A 23,979-nucleotide genomic window follows, 5' to 3' on the forward strand; every position below is an offset into this window, starting at 1 on the left:
ACGATTTTCATCATACCGGTACACAAATTTTACAAATATTCATCCACAATTCGTCCAGAAAAGCCATCCGAAATAATGTTATCAAGGTAAATAAAACAAATCAGTGTTTAGTTAAAATAAATTGTTGCATAAAAATAGCATTCTCAAAAGTCTATTATACAGAGTAGCGTTGTTACATGCCTGGGAGTCCGCAAGATCTTCTTTTGCATGTCATACCAATAAAAGCGTTAACTGTGTTTGTAAAGCATTTTTTACAAAAGGCTAGAATTGCCATTTGGATATGACTAGAACCTTTAACAATACAAAGGTTATGTTCATGTTATTAAGTTGGTTTTGGTGATTAGGTGGCGAGTAATAATTCTGGTACAAGTTAGCAATATATTGCAATACGGGTTTTTGAACTGACAATATATTGCAATACGGGTTTTGGCGTATTGTTGCAGCACTATTAAATATGTAATATTATGTTGATAAAAAACACTGTCTATTACTTTTTCATTAAGAGTGATGGTATGTGTTATCAGTCATGTGAGAATGAGGTCAAATTTAGAATTGCAATCGTTAGTTGAAATCACTCATCCTTTACATCTATGATTGCTGGTCACTTAGCATAGTTGTTTTTCTCTAGTTTGAAATATATGACTGGCCCCTTTCTATGGTGTGCCTTTATAAAACACATCACATTGTTTAAGTCTCAAGACATTTTAACGCAGTATACAAGAAGAAAAAACAACAATTTAATAGAAAATAAATTATATTTATAATCATTAATCCAGTTTTACACCAGTTGCAACATGGCTTGCCAATAGCTCAATGAGAATGTGATGTTTTGTTATCCATAGTGAATTGAGTTTTTTTGGTGGGTGTTTTCAGTTTATGACACTGTCCCTTTAGTATACAATTCTATTTTTAGATTACGTCAGCTGACCTCTTTACCTCTGTATGTGCCAGTTCACTGCCTTGCCATCACCAATGGCAACAGTCACATCATGGCGGGCCTGCGCGATGGAAAACTGATTATTATCGGCATCAAGTCGCCAAATGAAGTTCGCTAAGACCTCCTCTACCAGATTATATTTAAAAAAATAGTCCCTTTAAAGTTTGCTTTTGGCAAGTTACCAAAAATGGTGTGACAAGTCTTGTATTGAATATAGAACTTATGTGTTTACAAATGTCTTCATCAGGTAAACTAAATTAACACTCAATCTTAGATGGGTAAATTTGATAAAAAAATAGTGTGTTCACTTTTTATTGTGGCAAGATTCTTAAACTGATTTGTCTGCATAAAGTGTTAAGATGCTAAAAAAGATAGTCCTTTAACTTCTGCTTTTTACTTCTGCATAAATTGTTAAGATGCTAAAAAAGATAGTCTCTTTACGTCTGCTTTTTACCTCTGCATAAAGTGTAAAGATGCTAAAAAGATCCCTTTACGTCTGCTTTTGACGTATTACATAAACTGGGTTTTGTGTAGAATATAGAATAGGAGGATTTTTTTTTTTTATAGAACCTTCTTTTTTGCTTGGTTTTGTCAGGTTATGAAAAACTTGTTTATTTTTTTCTCAAGGAGTTCATATAGTCACTTCAGGTAGAAACAAATCATTGGGCAGAATTATGCCGTTTTGTACTTAAAGAATTTTTGCTACTACTGGTCCGTTGAAATACATGGCCGCCAGGGGTTTGGGCATTTTTCCTTTTTATGGCTATAGTAAAAACGTGTTAACTGTCTAGTTAATATTTTCGCCAAGTTTTAAAATGGTTTCAAAAAAAGTCGCTGAGAGTTTCAGATGAGAGACCGTTGACATTTGGCCTTGTTGTTTAAGAATTGGGGTTTGGGAAGAAAAGTGCTTTTTACAACATCGGAATCAACAAATGGTATTTTAATGTCTGAATTATTTAGTTTAAACAAATTGCACAATGTGTGAGGGGTTTTGTGTAATATATTTTTGGCACTTTTACTCTTATATTTGAACATCAAGTGTTAACATTTAAAAAATAGCCCCTTTACGTCTGCATGCGATATAATAGAGAAATTTTGTTTTGTGTCAAAATATGTTCAGAGGAAAATAATAGTAACATCTTTTCGTGAATGTTTTATAACTGTGCATAATTTTGTCAATGTTGACTTATGAAAAATTTGTTTATTTCGGAAGGTGGTCAAATAGTTTCTTCAGTTCAGGTTGCAAAAAAATAATTGGGCAGAAATATGCCACTTTTTGTGAATGGAGAACTTTTGGCTTATTCTTGTTAATGTTATTTCAATGTGTGAATTATTAAGATAAAACTAATGGCACAATTCCTCTTTAATATTAAGAGTTTTGTGTAGTATATTTTTTGGCGTTTTTACTGCTCTTTATCCAGCATTAGTTTGGTTTTGATGTTACAAGTTTTTCTTGTTAATCATCAACAATTTGCTCAATAACATTGCTGCAGTAAACTTTGTTACTGTCTGACAGCAAAAAACTATATATACTACGAAAATATTGTCAAAACACATTTTTGAATAGTTCTGTTGTTGCATATGTGTATGTTGATATCTTGATTACATATCCATAGCCATTGTAAATAGCGATAACAAGTGTTTATTATACAATTATGTACTAATATTTGTTAATAGTTTTTACGCACATGTTCCTCTTTGAATTCGACTGTGCTATATTTCTTTATTCATATCACAAATATTATGTATTATTTAAATTTATACAAAGTATATGTGATAAAGTATGAGGTCTTATTCAAAGTAAGTGTGATCAAGTGTGGGGTCTTATACAAAGTATGTGTGATTTAGTGTCAGGCCATATTCAAAATAAGTGTGATTAAGAGTTATAATTGCTTTGAAACATTGATAAAAAGATTTGTTGTTTAGAGCGATGTGTTTCAGATTTGTTAACTTAAAACTGTTTTATACTAACGTGGCATTACATACTAAATCTTTTAAGATACCACAATCTTCAAGAAGATTGTGTGTTTAGAGAATGCAACGATAGCAATGCAAATGATTGTTAGAAATACATGTTTTTTGTTATTATGCACCTTTTGAAGAAGTGGGATTGAATCCCTATTTACTTTTCATTTTGATGTTAAAGGTAAAGGTGTTAGTAACATGAAATTCAATTAACAACAAAATAACTTGTTTTTTGAAGGGCAAGTTTAATATCTAAGCATAAGATTTCTTACTGAATACATATTGTAATTATGTACACGAGATTACAAATTGTATCATACTCTGTTATTATTAACATAGAGGTCAATGGTTTCTTTTTTGTTCATTTTGTTTACTAAATCTTTCTGTTAATTTGTTGTGTGTTTGTTTGTCAAAATAAAGCCATATTTTCACGATATTTTGGTATTCTGTTAGACTTTGTCCAGAGAAATCTCCACAAATACCTGAATACTGTATGTGCATTATCGTTATAAAATGTTTATATTGACACAAGACTGTTTTAGCATAAATATTTTCTTTCATTTTCTTTAACTCTACTAAAACAATGCTTGAATTACATGAATGTTTACATGGTCAGTAAAATTATGTTCCTATTGTTATAATTAGAAGTTCTTCTTGAATGCTCTGAGCTTTTATAAGTACATACGTACAGCTCCGGACCGGAGGGTCAATAGCTGGGAGTTGGATTATTGCAACTATTATAATCAGTAGATATAATAGACTGTTTCTTGACAAATATGAACCTTATTCTTGGAAAACTGGGCTAAATGCATGAACGTACAACGTCATCCCAGATTAGCCTGTGCTGTTGGCACAGGCGAATCAGGGAAGACGTTTTCCTTCTCAAATTGATTTTTGCTAAGAAGAGAATAACTTCAAACGAAAATACCATACAAGCAAAAAGTGCCTTCCGTGATTAGCCGGTCTGGACTGGGAAGACACTTTATGCATATGCCTTAAGACCAGTTTTGTCCAAAACGCAGCACATTTAGAAATTGATTGGAAGAAAAATCCGGTTACACTAATGGTAGACTATCTGACACTATTTTACTGACACTATTTGATGTTAGATTATATTTAAGTTATCTCTTTACCACTTAGATACTTATTTTCACGCATTTGTAGTCCCTTAGAAAGTTATATTTAATTTAAAATCTTCTTTACTAGATTCAATATTTTAAAGGATGCATTTCCAACCCTCAGATGAGCAGCAAACAACATAAAACCCAAAAAGACTGCGAGTTACTCGCAGACTGATCTGGTTTTATGCTGTTTGCACATAACCATTTTCGGTTTGCTTCTAAGTTGGAAGGGCTAAAGTAATTACCTTGTTTTCTCCGTAAACAAAATCTGTGATATTTTATTAACAAAAATAAAGTACCAAACAAAGTACCAATTAAAGTCTAGGCAAATTAAATTGTTGTATCACGTCAATGTAAAAGTAATATTTAGTAGCTTTATTGTTAATGTCTACTTGTATAACGTGATTGATTTACACAGTATGTGTATAAATGATAAATGATGGTCTATGTATATCCTGGTATATCATCTTGTGCAATATGTAACCAAGTTTTGTCACAGAATAAAATATATTTATCTTTTCAAAAACTGTCCATTTTATGACATCTTTTGTGTTGCAGACATGGGATAAAACGTGGGCAGCACACGTTGATTTTTCTACACATAAATACATGAACCTCGTTCTGGGAAAACTTGGCTTACTGCATGAGTGTAAAGTGCGATCCTAGATTAGCCTGTGCAGTACGCATAGGACTATCAGTGACGACACCTTTCGCTCTAATGCAATTTTCATTTATAGGAAGTCTCTTTTAAACAAAAAGTCACTCTTAAAGGAAAGTGTTGTCTCTGATAAGCATTTGCAGACTGCACAGGCTAATATGGGAAGACACTTTATGCTCATGATTTAAGCCCATTTTCCTAAAGCAGGACTCACTTCAGCACACATATTTTGATTTTTTACATGTCTGAAGAAGTGAGTTGTGAAGTAGGAAACCACTAGACATCAACTTGATAAAAAAATAAATTAATCAATAAAATCAGTAATTATTATAAAAAAACATCAATATCAAATATTATTAGTTACACTGTTAGTAACTGATGGTGTGTGGGATATACACATTCGCTGTTGTATGGTATGAAAGTGCTGAGTGTATATATCCCATACACAATCAGTTACTAACTATGTAACGATTATATCTCAACCGACTACTCGATTACTTGGGGTGTATGGAAATTACTCGGGATGTATGGAAAATATACCATGGGCACGCGACCACTCTAAGCCAATCGTATTAGGTCATTTTTGTAGGAGGTGAGATATAGATGAATACATAACAATTAACTACAGCGCTACTTCTGTTGATATGAGTCTTAATCTCGGAAAACAAGGCTTAATGCATGTGTGTTATGTGTCATCCCAGATTAGCTGTGCATGTCCACACAGGCTTATCTGGGATGCCACACTCCGATTAAAATTGATCTTCAGTAAGAGGTGACTTTTTTTAAACAAAAAAACATTAAAGCTGAAAATGTAATCCTGATTATCCTGTATGGACTGCACAGGCTTATCCGGGAAAACACTTTAAACGCATGTATTTAGCCCAGTTTTTAGAGACCAAGGCTCACATGCATTCCCAAAGTCTCCCACTAATGGTTAGACTTACAGGTAGTTGTTCACATATTTTCGTGATTTCAAAACATAACATTACCCAGTAGATATATAAAGTGAAAGATAAACAGTATTATAAATTATTAGTTAAAATAGAGCAGAATACTGTAAAATCACTTATCTTTGTTTGCATGGAATCTTGTCTGTGTATTTTTTAAATTACTACCAAGACATGTGACTTCTTGTATTTCTGCTTTTCGAAAAGGACTTTGACTTTACATCGCTTATTTTCTGAAGTTTTTTTGTTTTAAATTTGTGGATTAGTAAAACCCACAAAATCAACTTAAATTGATGTCCCACGAATATCAATGATTTTACAGGATCATATGAATGTTGAACAAAAAGCTTCAGATGAGTGATGACTGAAAATTTATTTTAGTAATTTTATGCGAAACACACACAGGAACTCCTAGCACACCAAAGAATGCCTTACAGAAATCGCTGAACATTTTGATATGGGACATTTTACACATGACCATTGCTTTGGAAAAATGGGTCTTAATGCATGTTCATAAATTGTTATTCCAGATTAGCCTGTACAATGGTATATCACAAAGTATTAGTTGTGGGAGATCGTTACGTCTCATTTGGAATCCAAAAGTTGTTCTCCAGCTTTCGATCGCAGTAAGGGCTTTTTTATTTGATTGACGGCTTATTGTGGGGATTGAGATGTAGCCCATATTGCGCTGTCATTTACAAAAAGTGATGGTTATATTATGTCGATGATATTTTTAGAGTAATGTTCCTTTATTAATCAATCAACGTGTTATAAAGTTTGCCAGCGCCTTATACTGGTTGACAACGTGTTATAAAGTTTGACAGTGCCTTATACTGGTTGACAACGTGTTATAAAGTTTGACAGCGCCTTATACTGGTTGACAACGTGTTATAGCGACTGACAGCGCCTTATACTGGTTAACAACGTGGTTTAAAGACTGACAGCGCCTTATACTGGTTAACAACGTGTTATAGCGACTGACAGCGCCTTATACTGGTTAACAACGTGTTATAAAGACTGACAGCGCATTATACTGGTTGACAACGTCTTATAGCGACTGACAACGCCTTATACTGGTTGACAACGTGTTATAGCGACTGACAGCGCCTTATACTGGTTGACAACGTTTTATAAAGACTTACAGCGCCTTATACTGGTTAACAACGTGTTATAGCGACTTACAACGCCTTGTACCGGTTGACAACGTGTTATAGCGACTGACAACGCCTTATACTGGCTGACATCGTGTTATAGCGACTAACTAACAACTGAGCACCTGCCGAGGCCGAAGACGGTTATTCGCGAAGCGAATATTCTGTGTCACCAGGTGGCCATTTTAGAGCGACCGTAGGTCCCGAGAGTTTACTCTCCTGGAAATGCGTCCCTGGGTTCTTCCTGTGCTTTGTGTTGGAAGCTTAAAGTGATATTATGGGCATCTAACAGTCTGAAGGCGTTTATCGCAACCGTTGTGTTTATTTCTGGTGTTTTCACTTCATATACACTTATATTTGTTAATCAACATACTAAAACAATATGCTGGAAAGAGCAAAATAATCCATTTGAATGTCAACCGTACTTTCGTTTTGACAACTGACGACAGAAATGATTCGATGAACGATGTGAGTCTAAATGTAGTTTTCATGCAGATTCGTTCATACGACACAAAGACACAATTTTGTTTTACGGATCGTTTCGGCTTAGAGGACTGGGTGAGTCATGTAAAATATAGAAAATAATACATATTTTTTTATAAACAACTGGTAGCAAGATGAGATGTAGATAATGGGTCAGTTACCTCATTTTAACTAATTCTTTTGACCTGTTAATTCTTTTCAGCTCAATTCAACAGTGAAAAAATGCCCATACTGTCACTTTAACAATTGTTTATATTCACATTGTCTTGTTTATCTATTCATCCATTCATTTATTAACATGATCGTCCGTGTTAGTGAGATAAATACCTCTCAAATATTGAATGCAGCGATTAGATGTAATGAAATGTATTATTTTCCGTAGTTCAAAATACAACAAATGCTTAAATATTATGGTTAGACTTAACCACCGATCAGTCAAACATCAATAATTCTTTAAGGGGTCCAGATATCGGAAAAGTAGCACCGGAATCGGATTCAGGAAGACAAAATCACTTAGATTGGACTATCTTATTGTTTTATTTCACTGGAATGTAAGGTGTACTGGGTTTTGCGCTTCTGTTAAAAGAGTGCTGCATTCTTATCGAAATGCACAATTTAAACTCAATAATTCTTTTACGAGTCGAGATATCGAAAACTTAACACCGGATTCGGATTCAGCGACAAAAATTCATAGAGATTTCACTATCTTATTGTTTGATTTCGATGGAGCGAACGAGCTAGCGAGCGAGCGTATTTCAATTGTGCACGTAAATGGGACGGTCTATGAAAAGGGTGCTTAATACAAAACATTTTTTGATGATAACTTTTTTTATTCATTTATTTTTTTCAATTTTTTTTTTCAAACTTTTAAACAACACTATAAACTGTTTATTTTTTATTAAAAACAAAAAAAAAATATTTTTTTCATTATATGATACATATGTATTTTTTTATTTATTTTTTAAAAATTGATAACTTTTGAACGGCTGTAGATATCTTAAAATTTCCAACGAATTAGTGATCAGCGTGGTCATAGGCATATAGAAATAAACATCTGTTCATTTGATTTCGACGTTATTTTATTTTTTAATAAATAAATTATTTATTTATGTTTTAAATGTTACGGACATAACATTCCGCATCTATCGCTTCAATATCATGTTCTTAATTCTATCCAACAGTTCTGCATTATAAAACAAACGTTTACAATATAGTTAAGAAACTAAATCACTCGCATCATGCCAACAACTGAGTCTGGGATTGAAGCCGGGTCGCCTTGGTGAGAAGCGTGTATACCAACCACTGCGCTGAAAGGACATGCACATGTGTTTTCCCAGAGCGAGGCTCATTTTGTCTTTCAAATGAATTGTGCTGAAGCAGTACTTACTGATAAGGTTTTCTTGACAGCTGATATATAGATATACGAGGGTCGCATGATAGGAAACATGGCTTAATGCACACGCTAATCTGGGACGACGCTTTACGCACATTATGCGACTCATATCTAATGCAGGTGTTTCGAGTTTTAACTCAAAAAGCAAAATAGGTTTGCCGAATGGTTTCCATGGGTGAGTCTTGGCCCGATGTTCTACAACGCGGTCGTTAGTTTCGCATCTCTGACGACGACACTATCATTGTGTTATTTAAAGTGATATTATGGGCATTTTTCACTGATGAATTGAGCTGAAAAGAATTAACTGGTCAAAAGAGTTAGTTAAAATGTGGTAACAGACCACGTATCTGCAACTCATCTTGCTACCAGTTGTTTATAAAAAATATATAAATTATATTCGATATTTTACATGACTCACCCAGTCCTCTAAGCCGAAATGATCCGTAAAACAAAAGAGTGTCTTTGTGTCGTATGAACGAATCTGCACTAAAACTTAATTGACATTCACAAAGTACGGATGATATTCAAATGCAATTTTTCACTTTCCGGGATGTTGTTTTAGTATGTTGATGCTGCATTAACAAATATACATGTGTATGAAGTGAAAAAACCAAAAATAAACAACGGTTGCGATAGACACCTATACACTGTTAGATGCCCATAATATCACTTTAAAAGAGCAACCGACATTGATTGCTATTAAAATCGTTGATTATACACTGATTGATTCCCAGGACAAAATGTTCAGTACACTCTGGGTAAATGAGAAAACCCAATAGTGACCAACCAGGCAGCCTCAAACTGTATGCGGCTTCGGTCAGTATACGATTTGGGGTTGCCTGACCGGTCAAGAGTATATTACTTAGTTGACACTGCATCTAATTCCCAAATATGGAACGGCCGACGTTTATGCTCCTGCCTTTTCTTTGCATCAGACTGTGCAAGGCTAGTATCAGTTTTAAAGATCAATCGATCTTATTCCGAAAGATGCAATCAAAAACCTATATCACGCAGCTTCTAAGAAAATCCCATTCGCCCAAATGCAAGCGAGCGATAAACCTTCACTTCAATAAATGCACCACAAACTCTCGTCTGTCAACGTCGCTGCCAATGAAATACATGTTGCAGACACACTTAGGAAACAGTTGATAACCACTAAAGGACTTGGCGCGATCGCAAAATGGCCTTTCATCCAGAAGAGAAAGAGAGCTCTTTACAAATAGGCACTACTTTCGACAATCACCACGTGAAGCAAATATCTTAGTGTCTTTTCACCATAAATCAGCCAATCGTGATGCAGCGACTATTTCCGGAATCCCCGGCAAAATGTGAACATTACCATAACTATTTCCGGAATCCCTAGCAAAATGTGAAAATTAACATAATTAACCAGCCATACGCGCATGCCCACAACATAGTCCGCATACGCAACTCTGAGTCTCTTCGCAAGCGCAGCGACGCTACATTACAGTGCACACAACATACATTCATTTATCTCTTGCGCTAATCATCTCCGCTCAATAACAAATCACTCAAAACACAATACGAAATCCGCTTCGAACTTCTTTCCACATCCACTTCTACTTTCTTTTTGCTTTCACGAGGATGCTTTCAGTTTCACTTTACTGGCGCAATCCGCAATGACATGACTTTGCTCACATACGCACGCAAATCAACAAAGCAACATATCACATACATAGAATAAATACAGAAATAACAACGTACTAAATCACTTGGCTTATATCTTTGCTCTTCTCAAAAATCAGTGCCATCAAATGCCCCTCAGACGCGCTATTCGCTATGTCGACAACAGCCCTTTCAACATAGTAGTACAACAACAACAAGCGCGCGCCAAATATGGCCGATTGAGGAAAGACACAATGAATTTCTCGCAAGTTAGCAGTCAGAATAGCTTTGTATCAATGTATAATGCAGACCAACTTGTTCAATTAACATTTCGGGGCATACTTCTGCAAGGAATACTTGGTACGGTAACACAAAAATGTGAAAATTTCAAAAATCGGAGCCCAGGAAATGAGGATTTTCCAAGGGCGCCATTTTCCAACGTCTTTTTTTTTCAAATTCAAAAGTTGACGAAAGCCCAGTAATTTCTCTCATCCGCCGGCCTGATCAAGTGTGAGTGGGACAATCACCGTTACTACATCGAGCCCATCGCCTTCGACATGCAGCTAGTCCAGAGATACTGCATCGACGTTAAGGCTAACTCCTCAGTCACTGAGGTACACAGGGTAATACACTTTTAAACAAGATTTTATGCAAACAGAATGGACTAGTTTACCCTTTGCATGCTGGGAAATTTGTCGTCTGCAAAAATGTTGTCTGCTGAATTTCTAAAATTAGCATTTTCTTTGATTTTTTTTTCAAAGAATACTATCAGAATAGCAAACAGTTTGGATCCTGATGAGACGCCACGTTCTGTGGCGTCTCATCTGGATCCAAACTGTTTTCAAAGGCCTTCAAAATTTGGTTCCAGCTCTGAGAGAGTTAAACTAGGTAGAATATTCTACTCGCCCATTTATTGGCATCTTTTGGGTCATTGTTTATGAAACTCATTCTGGGAAAACTGGGCCGAATGCATGTGCGTAATGTGTCTTCCCATATAAGCCTGTGCAGTTGCACACACACACTTATAAGAGACAACACTTTCAGCTTTTATGCTATTTTTCATATAAAAGAACTCTCTTAACAAAAATCTAACTGATTGGCCTTGTGATGTGCACAGGCTGATCTTGGACAGTATTTTACGCACATGAATAAAGCCCAGTTTTCCCTGAACAAGGTTCAAATGATTCTGCAGGTGTTGAAAGCATCAACATTCTTGAGGAGTTGAGGCACCTGTCGGTAACCAAGGAAGCTCTCGTATCAAAGGAGAACATGGGGGATGATGGGATAGGTGACAAGGATTGGACGGTCATCAGGGCACAAAGGTTAGAGAAAAATTGGGATTCTTTGATAAGGTAGCGATAATGTATATTTATTGAATGTTAGCTGGTCTACAGCTATCTGTATCTAGTGCGCATTATTCAATTAAAAAAACTCCTTGCAAGGAATACACATTTACATATTAACATTCACAAAAGTGCATGCAAAATTTAATAGTATCCCTTTTTAGCTAGACTATATGAAATATATATAGTGGAGCTATCCTACTCACCCCGGCGTCGGTGTTAGCGAGCGGGTGTGTGCGAGCCTTATTTTTCAAAGCCAAAAATGGAGACAACAAGTTTTGAAATAAAGAAAACTGTGAAATTAGGCACCAGTTTACTATTGAACAATCAGTTGCATCAATCAATTACACGCACCAACTATAGAAATTGAAATTTTGGTGTATAAAACTGCACACAATAAATGGTAAAGTATGGTAATGGTTTTGTTTCAAGCACTTACCATATATGGGCACGTTTCTGTTATTTGCTTTATGCCTTCATTTACTCATTTCTGTTTTTTTTTTCTTCTAAAATAAATGAAAGAAAATGTGAGCAATACTGGATATGCAAGGTTAACCTTACTTAATGATAATAAACAAATTGAAATATGTGTCCTGCTTGTGACATGTTTTACTTAAACAAGCTTAAATAAGCTGAGTTTATATTTGAGCCTTGCTCTGGCACAATGGGGCTTAATGCATGTGCTTAAAGTGTTGTCCCTGATTAGTACGCACAGGCTTACCAGGGATGACACTTTTATGGAATAATTTGTTAAAATGATGTCTCTTATTAGTGAAAATCCAGTTTTAGGCGGAAAGTGTTGTCCCTGATTAGCCTGTGCAGACTGCACATGCTTATCTGGGATGAGGATTTATGCACATTGATTTAACCCTGTTCTCACAGAGCCAGGCTCAAATCAGTAATCTGATTGTGACATCTTATACTCGGCAACACTGAAAAACACAAGGCTTTTGTTATATTTTTTTATTTTTTTTGGACAATGAACATCTGATGATGAGATACAATGGTTAATCCAGAGTTGAAGACTATCTTTTTAGCTCAACAGCAGAAGTTTACGGGGATAAGGAAAACTGGTCCTGACTGAGGAATGTGAACTTGTGACTTTGCAGGAGGTCATCAATGGTAGCCTGGAGGTCACCACGACACACGTGTACTTCTTCGACTGTAGCACCATTAGGGAAGATGGTAGGAACTTCAAATATATGTATCACATGCTGAACATCAAACATATGGGCCGTGCTCTGTGAAAAAGGGGTTTAATGCATGTGCGTAAAGTGCCGCCCCCGATTAGCCTTTGCAGTCCGCACAGGGACGACACTTTCCGCTTTACGATATTTTTCGTTTAAAGAAAGTTTCATCTTAGCAAAAATCCAGTTTAGGCGTAAAGTTTCGTCCCTGCACAGGCTAATCTGGGACGACACTTTACGCATATGCATTAAAACCCCTTTTCACAGAGCATGGCCCATATATATTCTGTGCTGAACATTGATGTCTTTGTAGTACAACCAGTTAAACTGTTTAGTCATTTATAAAAGTGAGCATAAAACTTTTTGGTTTAAAAAAAAAGACATTTTCTTGGACAAGTAAATTTGTGGATTTCTGAATTTAAAAAAATAAAAAAAGGAATTTGATCGGTAAACCCACGAAATTAACACAATTTAATTTCCTATGAATACTAATGTTTTCACAGTATTTCATCTAACACACGTATTGGATCAAAATAATAGTGTCCATTAGCTGCAATTTTCTGAGAGGGAGGCTAATACTAAAGTTATCCTATCCCCAGGTGGTGAGGATTTCAAGTGGAGTCTGCCTCAGCTGCGCGAGATCCACTTCCGGCGCTACAACCTGCGCAGATCTGCCCTGGAGATGTTCCTAGTGGACCAGACCAACTACTTCCTTAACTTTGAGAAAAATGTTGGAATTTCTGTTGTTGTTGTTTTTTCAGACATTGTGACCTGCCTCGCCCTTGATTACTGTGGCAGCCATCTTATCTCTGGTTCAAGAGACACAACTTGCATTATCTGGCATATCGAGCAGCAGGTGAGAGTGACTTCCCCTGCACTAATAATGACTCCCCATGTGATTTAGTAGCACAAACATAGTCTATTTAAATTGTGTTGCAAACTGAGATGATAAACCATTCACTGTAAATAGGTGGAGTCATGATTGCATTTGTGCAAAAATTAAGTTTTTTTCTGAATTAATCCTTTGTCAGAATTACATGTATTTATGCATCCCTGAACAGAATGGTCTTGAATTGGATTACAAATGCTTCAAGTGCGTGTCTGAGTGGTAAAGTGTTAAATAAAAATATGTGTATATTTCACAGGGTGGGGTGTGCGTAAACATATCACCAAAGCCACTACAAACGCTTTACAGCCACGACAACGAAGTATCCGCTGTCCACATCTCCTCTGAACTCGATCTCGCAGTCTCCGCTAGCAAGGCAGGTTTATACTTGACTGGTTTATTGATTATGAACAACTGTATGACCCTGTACCAGACTGGTCTATGGAGAATATAGAACTGTTTAACCAATATTAAATGAAGTACACAAAATTTGTACATCTCGGTTGATATTAATTTGAATGGCATGGTGACACCATTAATTGTGCAAGCAAAATAAAACACTTTTGTCTTACAAATAGCAGTTTGTTCAGCTGTGAAATATGCCGCAACATAGGTTTCACACTTTCAACACGTCTGCATTTTGTGAATTTGGAATAAGACATCAAAGTGTCCCAAATTGTCCCAGTGTCGTCCTATTACTAAATAAGGAGGATACTCTCTCTCTGTATTTTATGTGTAAGTAAAGTCCGGTCTTAGTAAAGATCTTATTTAGGCCTTAAGATTCAACTCTATTTAATCTGGGACGAAACTTTAGGCACATGTATTTAGCCTAGTTTTCTAAGAACGAGACTCACTTTAAGGCATTCTTGATTACAGGATGGTACGGTGATGATGCACACTGTCCGTAAGGGGAACTTCATCAGAACCCTGCGACCTGAGTGCAGTGTGGGGTGTAGCCTTGACATTCCTATGATTGCTGTCAACGACATGGGGCAAGTCATCGTCTACTCTCGAGAATCTCAACCTGCGAATAGATAGTAAGTGATAGGGATAGAATTTCAACCTGTCAATTTTAAAGTAAGTGACCAGGCTTATATATACTGAAGTGAACTCTTTATCAAGGCCAGACTAGCTTAGTCGGTTTAAACTTATTTATTTAAGAGCGATGGCATTGAATGCCAGCATTTTTTTAAAACACTGTCGAGTCCGTTTATTATCCAAGACCCGTTAGCTCTGGACGCAAAGGGCTGAAATTGTTAAAATGCTGTAGCATCATTACTTTTCATGGGCTATTAATTTTTGTTTATTTCATGGGTTGAATGATCCAAAAATTTACTCCAATCACATTAGGAAATGACCGACGGAATAATGGTGATTTAATAGTATAAAAAATTGACAAACTTGACTTTGCTAAGCCTATGGCAAGCAGGGTATTTTGTGTCTTGTATGACAAAATATATTTCTGATTCAGGAGGACTTAACTCTGCACTAATTTTCCCTCAACGGCAAGCTCCTCTGCACACGGACTGTCCATTCCAATATTGGTCACATGATCTGCAAGGGAGAGCACCTGATCACGGGGGACGACCAAGGGAACATAACTGTGTATGAACTGTTCAGGTAAAAAACATTTTATGTTCTTTTAGCTAACCTGAGCACAAAATGCTCTTGGTGAGCTTTTCTGAGGGCCTTGTTTATACTCTAGATGCCACATTTAATGTCCAATCCTCATAACAGTTGGTCATTTGTCCCGATGATACCTCGGTCTAGTTCAAAACTGGGTCACACGAGTGAGGTCAAAAACTAGGTCACTTTGTCAATTGAAAAAAAGCTTGTATACATTAAAAACTATTTACATTTTTAATGCAATCTTGCTAAAATTTGGGCTTTTCCTTGATAGGCTATATTGAAAATAGATAGGACATCATTTGGTGATTTTCTCAAACAAATCAGTTAATTTCATGTTAAATATTAGTGCTGCAACAATATACCTGTATATCTGTATATATCACAATACGCAATCCGCATATTGTATTGCGATACGATTTTCATCATACCGGTACACAAATTTTACAAATATTCATCCACAATTCGTCCAGAAAAGCCATCCGAAATAATGTTATCAAGGTAAATAAAACAAATCAGTGTTTAGTTAAAATAAATTGTTGCATAAAAATAGCATTCTCAAAAGTCTATTATACGGAGTAGCGTTGTTACATGCGGCATGGGAGTCCGCAAGATCTTCTTTTGCATGTCATACCAATAAAAGCGTTAACTGTGTTTGTAAAGCATTTTTTACAAAAGGCTAGAATTGCCATTTGGATATGACTAGAACCTTTAACAATACAAAGGTTATGTTCATGTTATTAAGTTGGTTTTGGTGATTAGGTGGCGAGTAATAATTCTGGTACAAGTTAGCAATATATTGCAATACGGGTTTTTGAACTGACAATATATTGCAATACGGGTTTTGGCGTATTGTTGCAGCACTATTAAATATGTAATATTATGTTGATAAAAAACACTGTCTATTACTTTTTCATTAAGAGTGATGGTATGTGTTATCAGTCATGTGAGAATGAGGTCAAATTTAGAATTGCAATCGTTAGTTGAAATCACTCATCCTTTACATCTATGATTGCTGGTCACTTAGCATAGTTGTTTTTCTCTAGTTTGAAATATATGACTGGCCCCTTTCTATGGTGTGCCTTTATAAAACACATCACATTGTTTAAGTCTCAAGACATTTTAACGCAGTATACAAGAAGGAAAAACAACAATTTAATAGAAAATAAATTATATTTATAATCATTAATCCAGTTTTACACCAGTTGCAACATGGCTTGCCACTAGCACAATGAGAATGTGATGTTTTGTTATCCATAGTGAATTGAGTTTTTTTGGTGGGTGTTTTCAGTTTATGACACTGTCCCTTTAGTATACAATTCTATTTTTAGATTACGTCAGCTGACCTCTTTACCTCTGTATGTGCCAGTTCACTGCCTTGCCATCACCAATGGCAACAGTCACGTCATGGCGGGCCTGCGCGATGGAAAACTGATTATTATCGGCATCAAGTCGCCAAATGAAGTTCGCTAAGACCTCCTCTACCAGATTATATTTAAAAAAATAGTCCCTTTAAAGTTTGCTTTTGGCAAGTTACCAAAAATGGTGTGACAAGTCTTGTATTGAATATAGAACTTATGTGTTTAAAAATGTCGTCATCAGGTAAACTAAATTCACACTCAATCTTAGATGGGTAAATTTGATAAAAAAATAGTGTGTTCACTTTTTATTGTGGCAAGATTTTTAAACTGATTTGTCTGCATAAAGTGTTAAGATGCTAAAAAAGATAGTCCTTTAACTTCTGCTTTTTACTTCTGCATAAATTGTTAAGATGCTGAAAAAGATCCCTTTACGTCTGCTTTTGACGTATTACATAAACTGGGTTTTGTGTAGAATATGATTAGGAGGAATTTTTTTTTTATAGAACCTTCTTTTTTGATTGGTTTTGTCAGGTTATGAACAACTTGTTAATTTTTTTTCTCAAGGAGTTCATATAGTCACTTTAGGTAGAAACAAATCATTGGGCAGAATTATGCCGTTTTGTACTTAAAGAATTTTTGCTACTTCTGGTCCGTTGAGATACATGGCCGCCAGGGGGCTGGGCATTTTTCCTTTTTATGGCTATAGTAAAAACGTGTTAACTGTCTAGTTGATATTTTCGCCAAGTTTTAAAATGGTTTCAAAAAAAGTTGCTGAGAGTTTCAGATGAGAGACCGTTGACATTTGGCGTTGTTGTTTAAGAATTGGGGTTTGGGAAGAAAAGTGCTTTTTACAACATCTGAATCAACAAATGGTATTTTAATGTCAGAATGATTTAGTTTAAACAAATTGCACAATGTGTGAGGGGTTTTGTGTAATATATTTTTGGCACTTTTACTCTTATATTTGAACATCAAGTGTTAACATTTAAAAAATAACCCCTTTACGTCTGCATGCGATATAATAGAGAAATTTTGTTTTGTGTCAAAATATGTTCAGAGGAAAATAATAGTAACATCTTTTCGTGTATGTTTTATAACTGTGCATAATTTTGTCAATGTTGACTTATGAAAAATTTGTTTATTTCGGAAGGTGGTCAAATAGTTTCTTCAGTTCAGGTAGCAAAACAATAATTGGGCAGAAATATGCCACTTTTTGTGAATGGAGAACTTTTGGCTTATTCTTGTTAATGTTATTTCAATGTGTGAATTATTAAGATAAAACTAATGGCACAATTCCTCTTTAATATTAAGAGTTTTGTGTAGTATATTTTTTGGCGTTTTTACTGCTCTTTATCCAGCATTAGTTTGGTTTTGATGTTACAAGTTTTTCTTGTTAATCATCAACAATTTGCTCAATAACATTGCTGCAGTAAACTTTGTTACTGTCTGACAGCAAAAAACTATATATACTACGAAAATATTGTCAAAACACATTTTTGAATAGTTCTGTTGTTGCATATGTGTATGTTGATATCTTGATTACATATCCATAGCCATTGTAAATAGCGATAACAAGTGTTTATTATACAATTATGTACTAATATTTGTTAATAGTTTTTACGCACATGTTCCTCTTTGAATTCGACTGTGCTATATTTTTTTATTCATATCACAAATATTATGTATTATTTAAATTTATACAAAGTATATGTGATAAAGTATGAGGTCTTATTCAAAGTAAGTGTGATCAAGTGTGGGGTCTTATACAAAGTATGTGTGATTTAGTGTCAGGCCATATTCAAAATAAGTGTGATTAAGAGTTATACTTGCTTTGAAACATTGATAAAAAGATTTGTTGTTTAGAGCGATGTGTTTCAGATTTGTTAACTTAAAAACTGTTTTATACTAACGTGGCATTACATACTAAATCTTTTAAGATACCACAATCTTCAAGAAGATTGTGTGTTTAGAGAATGCAACGATAGCAATGCAAATGATTGTTAGAAATACATGTTTTTTGTTATTATGCACCTTTTGAAGAAGTGGGATTGAATCCCTATTTACTTTTCATTTTGATGTTAAAGGTAAAGGTGTAAGTAACATGAAATTCAATTAACAGCAAAATAACTATAGGGTTAGTTTAATATCTAAGCATAAGATTTCTTACTGAATAATTATATACACGAGATTAAAAGTTGTATTATACTCTGTTATTATTTACAAAGAGGTCATAATGGGTTCTTTTTTGTTAATTTGTTGACTAAATATGACTGTTAATTTGTTGTGTGTTTGTTTGTCAAAATGAAGCCATAATTTCACGATATTTTGGTATTCTGTTAGACTTTGTCCAGAGAAATCTCCACAATACCTGAATACTGTGTGTGCATTATCGTTATAAAATGTTTATATTGACACAAGACTGTTTTAGCATAAATATTTTCTTTCATTTTCTTTTACTCTACTAAAACAATTGCTTGAATTACATGAATGTTTACATGGTCAGTAAAATTATGTTCCTATTGTTATAATAAGTAGTTCTTATTGAATGCTCTGAGCTTTTATAAGTACATACGTACAGCTCCGGACCGGAGGGTCAATAGCTGGAAGTTGGATTATTGCAACTATTATAATTAGTAGATATAATAGACTGTTTCTTGACAAATATGAACCTTATTCTTGGAAAACTGGGCTTAATGCATGAACGTACAACGTCATCCCAGATTAACCTGTTTTGTTGGCACAGGCGAATCAGGGAAGGCGTTTTCCTTCTCAAATTGATTTTTGCTAACAAGAGAATAACTTCAAACGAAAATACCATACAAGCAGAAAGTGCCTTACATGATTAGCCGGTCTGGACTGGGAAGACACTTTATGCATATGCCTTAAGACCAGTTTTGTCCAGAACGCAGCACATTTAGAAATTGATTGGAAGAAAAATCCGGTTACACTAATGGTAGGCTATCTGACACTATTTAACTGACACTATTTGGTGTAGTTTAGATTATATTTAAGTTACCTCTTTACTACTTAGATACTTATTTTCACGCATTTGTAGTCCCTTAGAAAGTTATATTTAATTTTAAATCTTCTTTACTAGATTCAATATTTTAAAGGATGCATTTCCAACCCTCAGATGAGCAGCAAACAACATAAAACCAAAAAAGACTGCGAGTTACTCGCAGACTGTTCTGGTTTTATGCTGTTTGCACATAACCATTTTCGGTTTGCTTCTAAGTTGGAAGGGCTAAAGTAATTACCTTGTTTTCTCCGTAAACAAAATCTGTGATATTTTATTAACAAAAATAAAGTACCAAACAAAGTACCAATTAAAGTGTAGGCAAATTAAATTGTTGTATCACATCAATGTAAAAGTAATATTTAGTAGCTTTATTGTTAATGTCTACTTGTATAACGTGATTGATTTACACAGTATGTGTATAAATGATAAATGATGGTCTATGTATATCCTGGTATATCATCTTGTGCAATATGTAACCAAGTTTTGTCACAGAATAAAATATATTTATCTTTTCAAAAACTGTCCATTTTATGACATCTTTTGTGTTGCAGACATGGGATAAAATGTGGGCAGCACACGTTGATTTTTCTACACATAAATACATGAACCTCGTTCTGGGAAAACTTGGCTTACTGGATGAGTGTAAAGTGCGGTCCTAGATTAGCCTGTGCAGTACGCATAGGACTATCAGTGACGACACCTTTTGCTCTAATGCAATTTTCATTTAAAGGAAGTCTCTTTTAAACAAAAAAGGAAAGTGTTGTCTCTGATAAGCATTTGCAGACTGCACAGGCTAATATGGGAAGACACTTTATGCTCATGATTTAAGCCCATTTTCCTAAAGCAGGACTCACTTCAGCACACATATTTTGATTTTTTACATGTCTGAAGAAGTGAGTTGTGAAGTAGGAAACCACTAGACATCAACTTGATAAAAAAATAAATTAATCAATAAAATCAGTAATTATTATAAAAAAACATCAATATCAAATATTATTAGTTACACTGTTAGTAACTGATGGTGTGTGGGATATACACATTCGCTGTTGTATGGTATGAAAGTGCTGAGTGTATATATCCCATACACAATCAGTTACTAACTATGTAACGATTATATCTCAACCGACTACTCGATTACTTGGGGTGAATGGAAATTACTCGGGTTGTATGGAAAATATACCATGGGCACGCGACCACTCTAAGCCAATCGGATTAGGTCATTTTTGTAGGAGGTGAGATATAGATGAATACATAACAATTAACTACAGCGCTACTTCTGTTGATATGAGTCTTAATCTTGGAAAAAATGGCTTAATGCATGTGTATCAAGTGTCCTCCCAGATTAGCTGTGCATGTCCACACAGGCTTATCTGGGATGACACACTCCGATTAAAATTGATCTTCAGTAAGAGGAGACTTTTTTTAAACAAAAAAACATTAAAGCTGAAAATGTAATCCTGGTTATCCTGTATGGACTGCACAGGCTTATCCGGGAAAACTTTAAACGCATGTATTTAGCCCAGTTTTTAGAGACCAAGGCCCACATGCATTCCCAAAGTCTCCCACTAATGGTTAGACTTACAGGTAGTTGTTCACATATTTTCGTGATTTCAAAACATAACATTACCCAGTAAATATATAATGTGAAAGATAAACAGTATTATAAATTATTAGTTAAAATAGAGCAGAATACTGTAAAATCACTTATCTTTGTTTGCATGGAATCTTGTCTGTGTATTTTTTAAATTACTACCAAGACATGTGACTTCTTGTATTTCTGCTTTTCGAAAAGGACTTTGACTTTACATGGCTTATTTTCTGAAGTTTTTTTGTTTTAAATTTGTGGATTAGTAAAACCCGCAAAATCAACTTAAATTGATGTCCCACGAATATCAATGATTTTACAGGATCATATAAATGTTGAACAAAAAGCTTCAGATGAGTGATGACTGAAAATTTATTTTAGTAATTTTATGCGAAACACACACAGGAACTCCTAGCACACCAAAGAATGCCTTACAGAAATCGCTGAACATTTTGATATGGGAGATTTTACACATGACCATTGCTTTGGAAAAATGGGTCTTAATGCATGTTCATAAATTGTTATTCCAGATTAGTCTGTACAATGGTATATCACAAAGTATTAGTTGTGGGAGATCGTTACGTCTCATTTGGAATCCAAAAGTTGTTCTCCAGCTTTCGATCGCAGTAAGTGCTTTTTTATTTGATTGACGGCTTATTGTGGGGATTGAGATGTAGCCCATATTGCGCTGTCATTTACAAAAAGTGATGGTTATATTATGTCGATGATATTTTTAGAGTAATGTTCCTTTATTAATCAATCTAGCGTGTTCATGGCAATCGAACAAATCATTGGTGATATTACACTTCCCTGGGGGCAACCCTTGACAGTTTCAAGTGTCTCGGAAGTTTTCCCTGCGTAGTCTCACGTTATTTTCCCAAGACGTAATGTAGGCTGCTAGCCATGCTTATGGCACCCTCTATTCCTAATTGATAAAGGAGCTTGAAAGCATGCTCGTCTCTTAAATTATCAAAGGCAGACGTGAGATCCAAAACCACGGTTGTCACTGTTTTTCCCAGATGTTGAACTGTTTTATTTCGGCTTTTAAGCAGACTATAATATCTTCGCAAGAATGATACAACCTGTAACCTGATTATACTTTTGAACAAACAATCTAGAAACTTATGCACAGAGACTCAGTTTGATCATATTATGCATTATGTTTGTAAAGGTACAGGTCAGTGAGATTTGTCCGTAGGGGGCTTGAGAATCTTTGGGTTGTTAGCTTGTATGATTAGAATAATGGTGGCCTCGTGTCATTCGTCAGGGAGGGTACCTTCTGCCCACGATTTACTAAATTAGGCAATTAATTCTTGTTGTATGGAGATCGGGAGCTGTTTAAGAATTTCAGAATGAATATTTTGTCTCCAAGCCCACCATTGTTACATGTATGGAACACCGCTTCCAGTTCAAACAGACTAGACGAGGCATTAAATTTGTGGGATTTGACCTGTTTCAGAGTTTGTAATAAATAAAGGAATTCATTCTTAATTGCTAATTTTCTTGTGATAAAATTTCTAGACAAGCATTCATCACTGCTTATGTTTTGGTAATGGACCAGCACTGAAGCTTAATCTGCATTAGTGACTTAAATTTGCTTTTACAACGAAAGCAGAAAGTGTTGTTCCTGATAAGCCTGTGCGGACTGCTGATCTGGGACGACACTTAACACAAATGCATTTATTCTGGTTTTTGCAGAGCAAGAATCTTTTACCCCCAAATTTGTTGGAACTAGTCCTTTTCTCGGGAAGTATTCGCATGAATGTAGATCCTCTTGGAACTCACATGATGCATTGTGGGTATCGTTCGAGCACGTACACTTGAAGACTTTCATTGAAGGACTGCCTGGACAGCTCGAATATGAAGTAGGGGAAAGTGGTCAGAATTTGAGGTAATGATGTTGTTTCAGGACTCCCCAGTGGCGCAACCTTCTATAGCCAAATTAATCTTTTTATGTCTAAATTCGTTCTACACTTTCCACTGTTAATTCATTTTTAGCTCGGCGTTTTCGGAGAAAACCCGAGGTATTGTCATAGCCATCTCGTCGTCCGACGTCCGCCGTCTGACGTCCGCTGTCCGCGTCGTGCTAAAACCTTAACATTGGCTCTAAAATCAAAGTTCTTCCACCTACAACTTTGAAACTTCATATATAGATGCACCTTGATGAGTTCTACATGCCACACCCATTTTGGGGTCACTAGGTCAAAGGTCAAGGTCACTGTGACTTCTAAAAAAAATATTCTGACAAGCTTTCATTTATTCAGAACTGCACTGTAGCCGAGCGTGGCACCCGTTATGCGATGCTCTTGTTGTTAAGAAGAGACTCCTGTAAGAGAAAAACTCATGAATCTCCAAACTTGTAGGAACCAGTCCTTGTCTCGGGGAGTCTCCGCGTGAATTTGGATCCTCTTAAAGCCATGCTGATGATACACTGTGGGTATGGCTTGCGCTGGCACACTTGAAGACTTTCATTGATCTAATGCCAGGCCAGCTCGAGTATGGAGTGGGGAAAGTGGTCAAAATCTGAGGTAATTGTATGAAAGTGGTAGAATCTGAGGTACTGTGATTCAGATAAAACCTATTGAAAACCTATTAAAACCTAAAAATACCATGAAATTGCAGTGTTGTTCCTAATAATGTTGTGCCGACTGCACATGCTAATCTGGGACGATATTTTACACACCTACATTA

At 35.4% G+C, this 23,979-nt stretch overlaps 1 protein-coding gene and 2 long non-coding RNA genes across 20 annotated transcripts in view; 2 read left to right on the forward strand and 1 right to left on the reverse strand.

Annotated features, from left to right (window-relative positions):
• LOC127847014 (neurobeachin-like protein 2) overlaps nucleotides 1–20,222 on the forward strand; it is a 69,772-nt gene extending 49,550 nt beyond the window's left edge. For 7 of the 18 annotated variants that reach the window (XM_052378524.1, XM_052378511.1, XM_052378522.1 and 4 more), the window contains exon 8: nucleotides 914–4,549. Coding sequence is in view for 6 of the 18 variants with exons in the window: in XM_052378525.1 (XP_052234485.1) it covers nucleotides 13,573–13,667; nucleotides 13,957–14,073; nucleotides 14,574–14,734; nucleotide 15,169 (374 nt within the window). In the remaining 12 variants the exon portion in view is untranslated. Of the gene's footprint in view, nucleotides 1–913; nucleotides 4,550–13,572; nucleotides 13,668–13,956; nucleotides 14,074–14,573; nucleotides 14,735–15,168; nucleotides 15,318–16,654; nucleotides 17,231–17,269 lie in introns of those variants that run through there. The other 11 variants (XM_052378525.1, XM_052378527.1, XM_052378526.1 and 8 more) reach the window with 11 other exon arrangements.
• Nucleotides 3,329–19,183, reverse strand: LOC127847017 (uncharacterized). Its single transcript, XR_008033785.1, has 2 exons — nucleotides 19,053–19,183; nucleotides 3,329–3,384 (listed from the first exon to the last, which is right to left on the reverse strand). It is a non-coding gene; the product is annotated as an uncharacterized LOC127847017 (long non-coding RNA).
• LOC127847016 (uncharacterized) lies at nucleotides 10,472–13,565 on the forward strand. Its single transcript, XR_008033784.1, has 4 exons — nucleotides 10,472–10,904; nucleotides 11,474–11,603; nucleotides 12,662–12,809; nucleotides 13,411–13,565. It is a non-coding gene; the product is annotated as an uncharacterized LOC127847016 (long non-coding RNA).
• Nucleotides 20,223–23,979: the final 3,757 nt, after the last annotated feature.

This window comes from Dreissena polymorpha, chromosome 10, assembly GCF_020536995.1.
Source record: "Dreissena polymorpha isolate Duluth1 chromosome 10, UMN_Dpol_1.0, whole genome shotgun sequence".
Lineage (NCBI taxonomy): Eukaryota > Metazoa > Mollusca > Bivalvia > Myida > Dreissenidae > Dreissena > Dreissena polymorpha.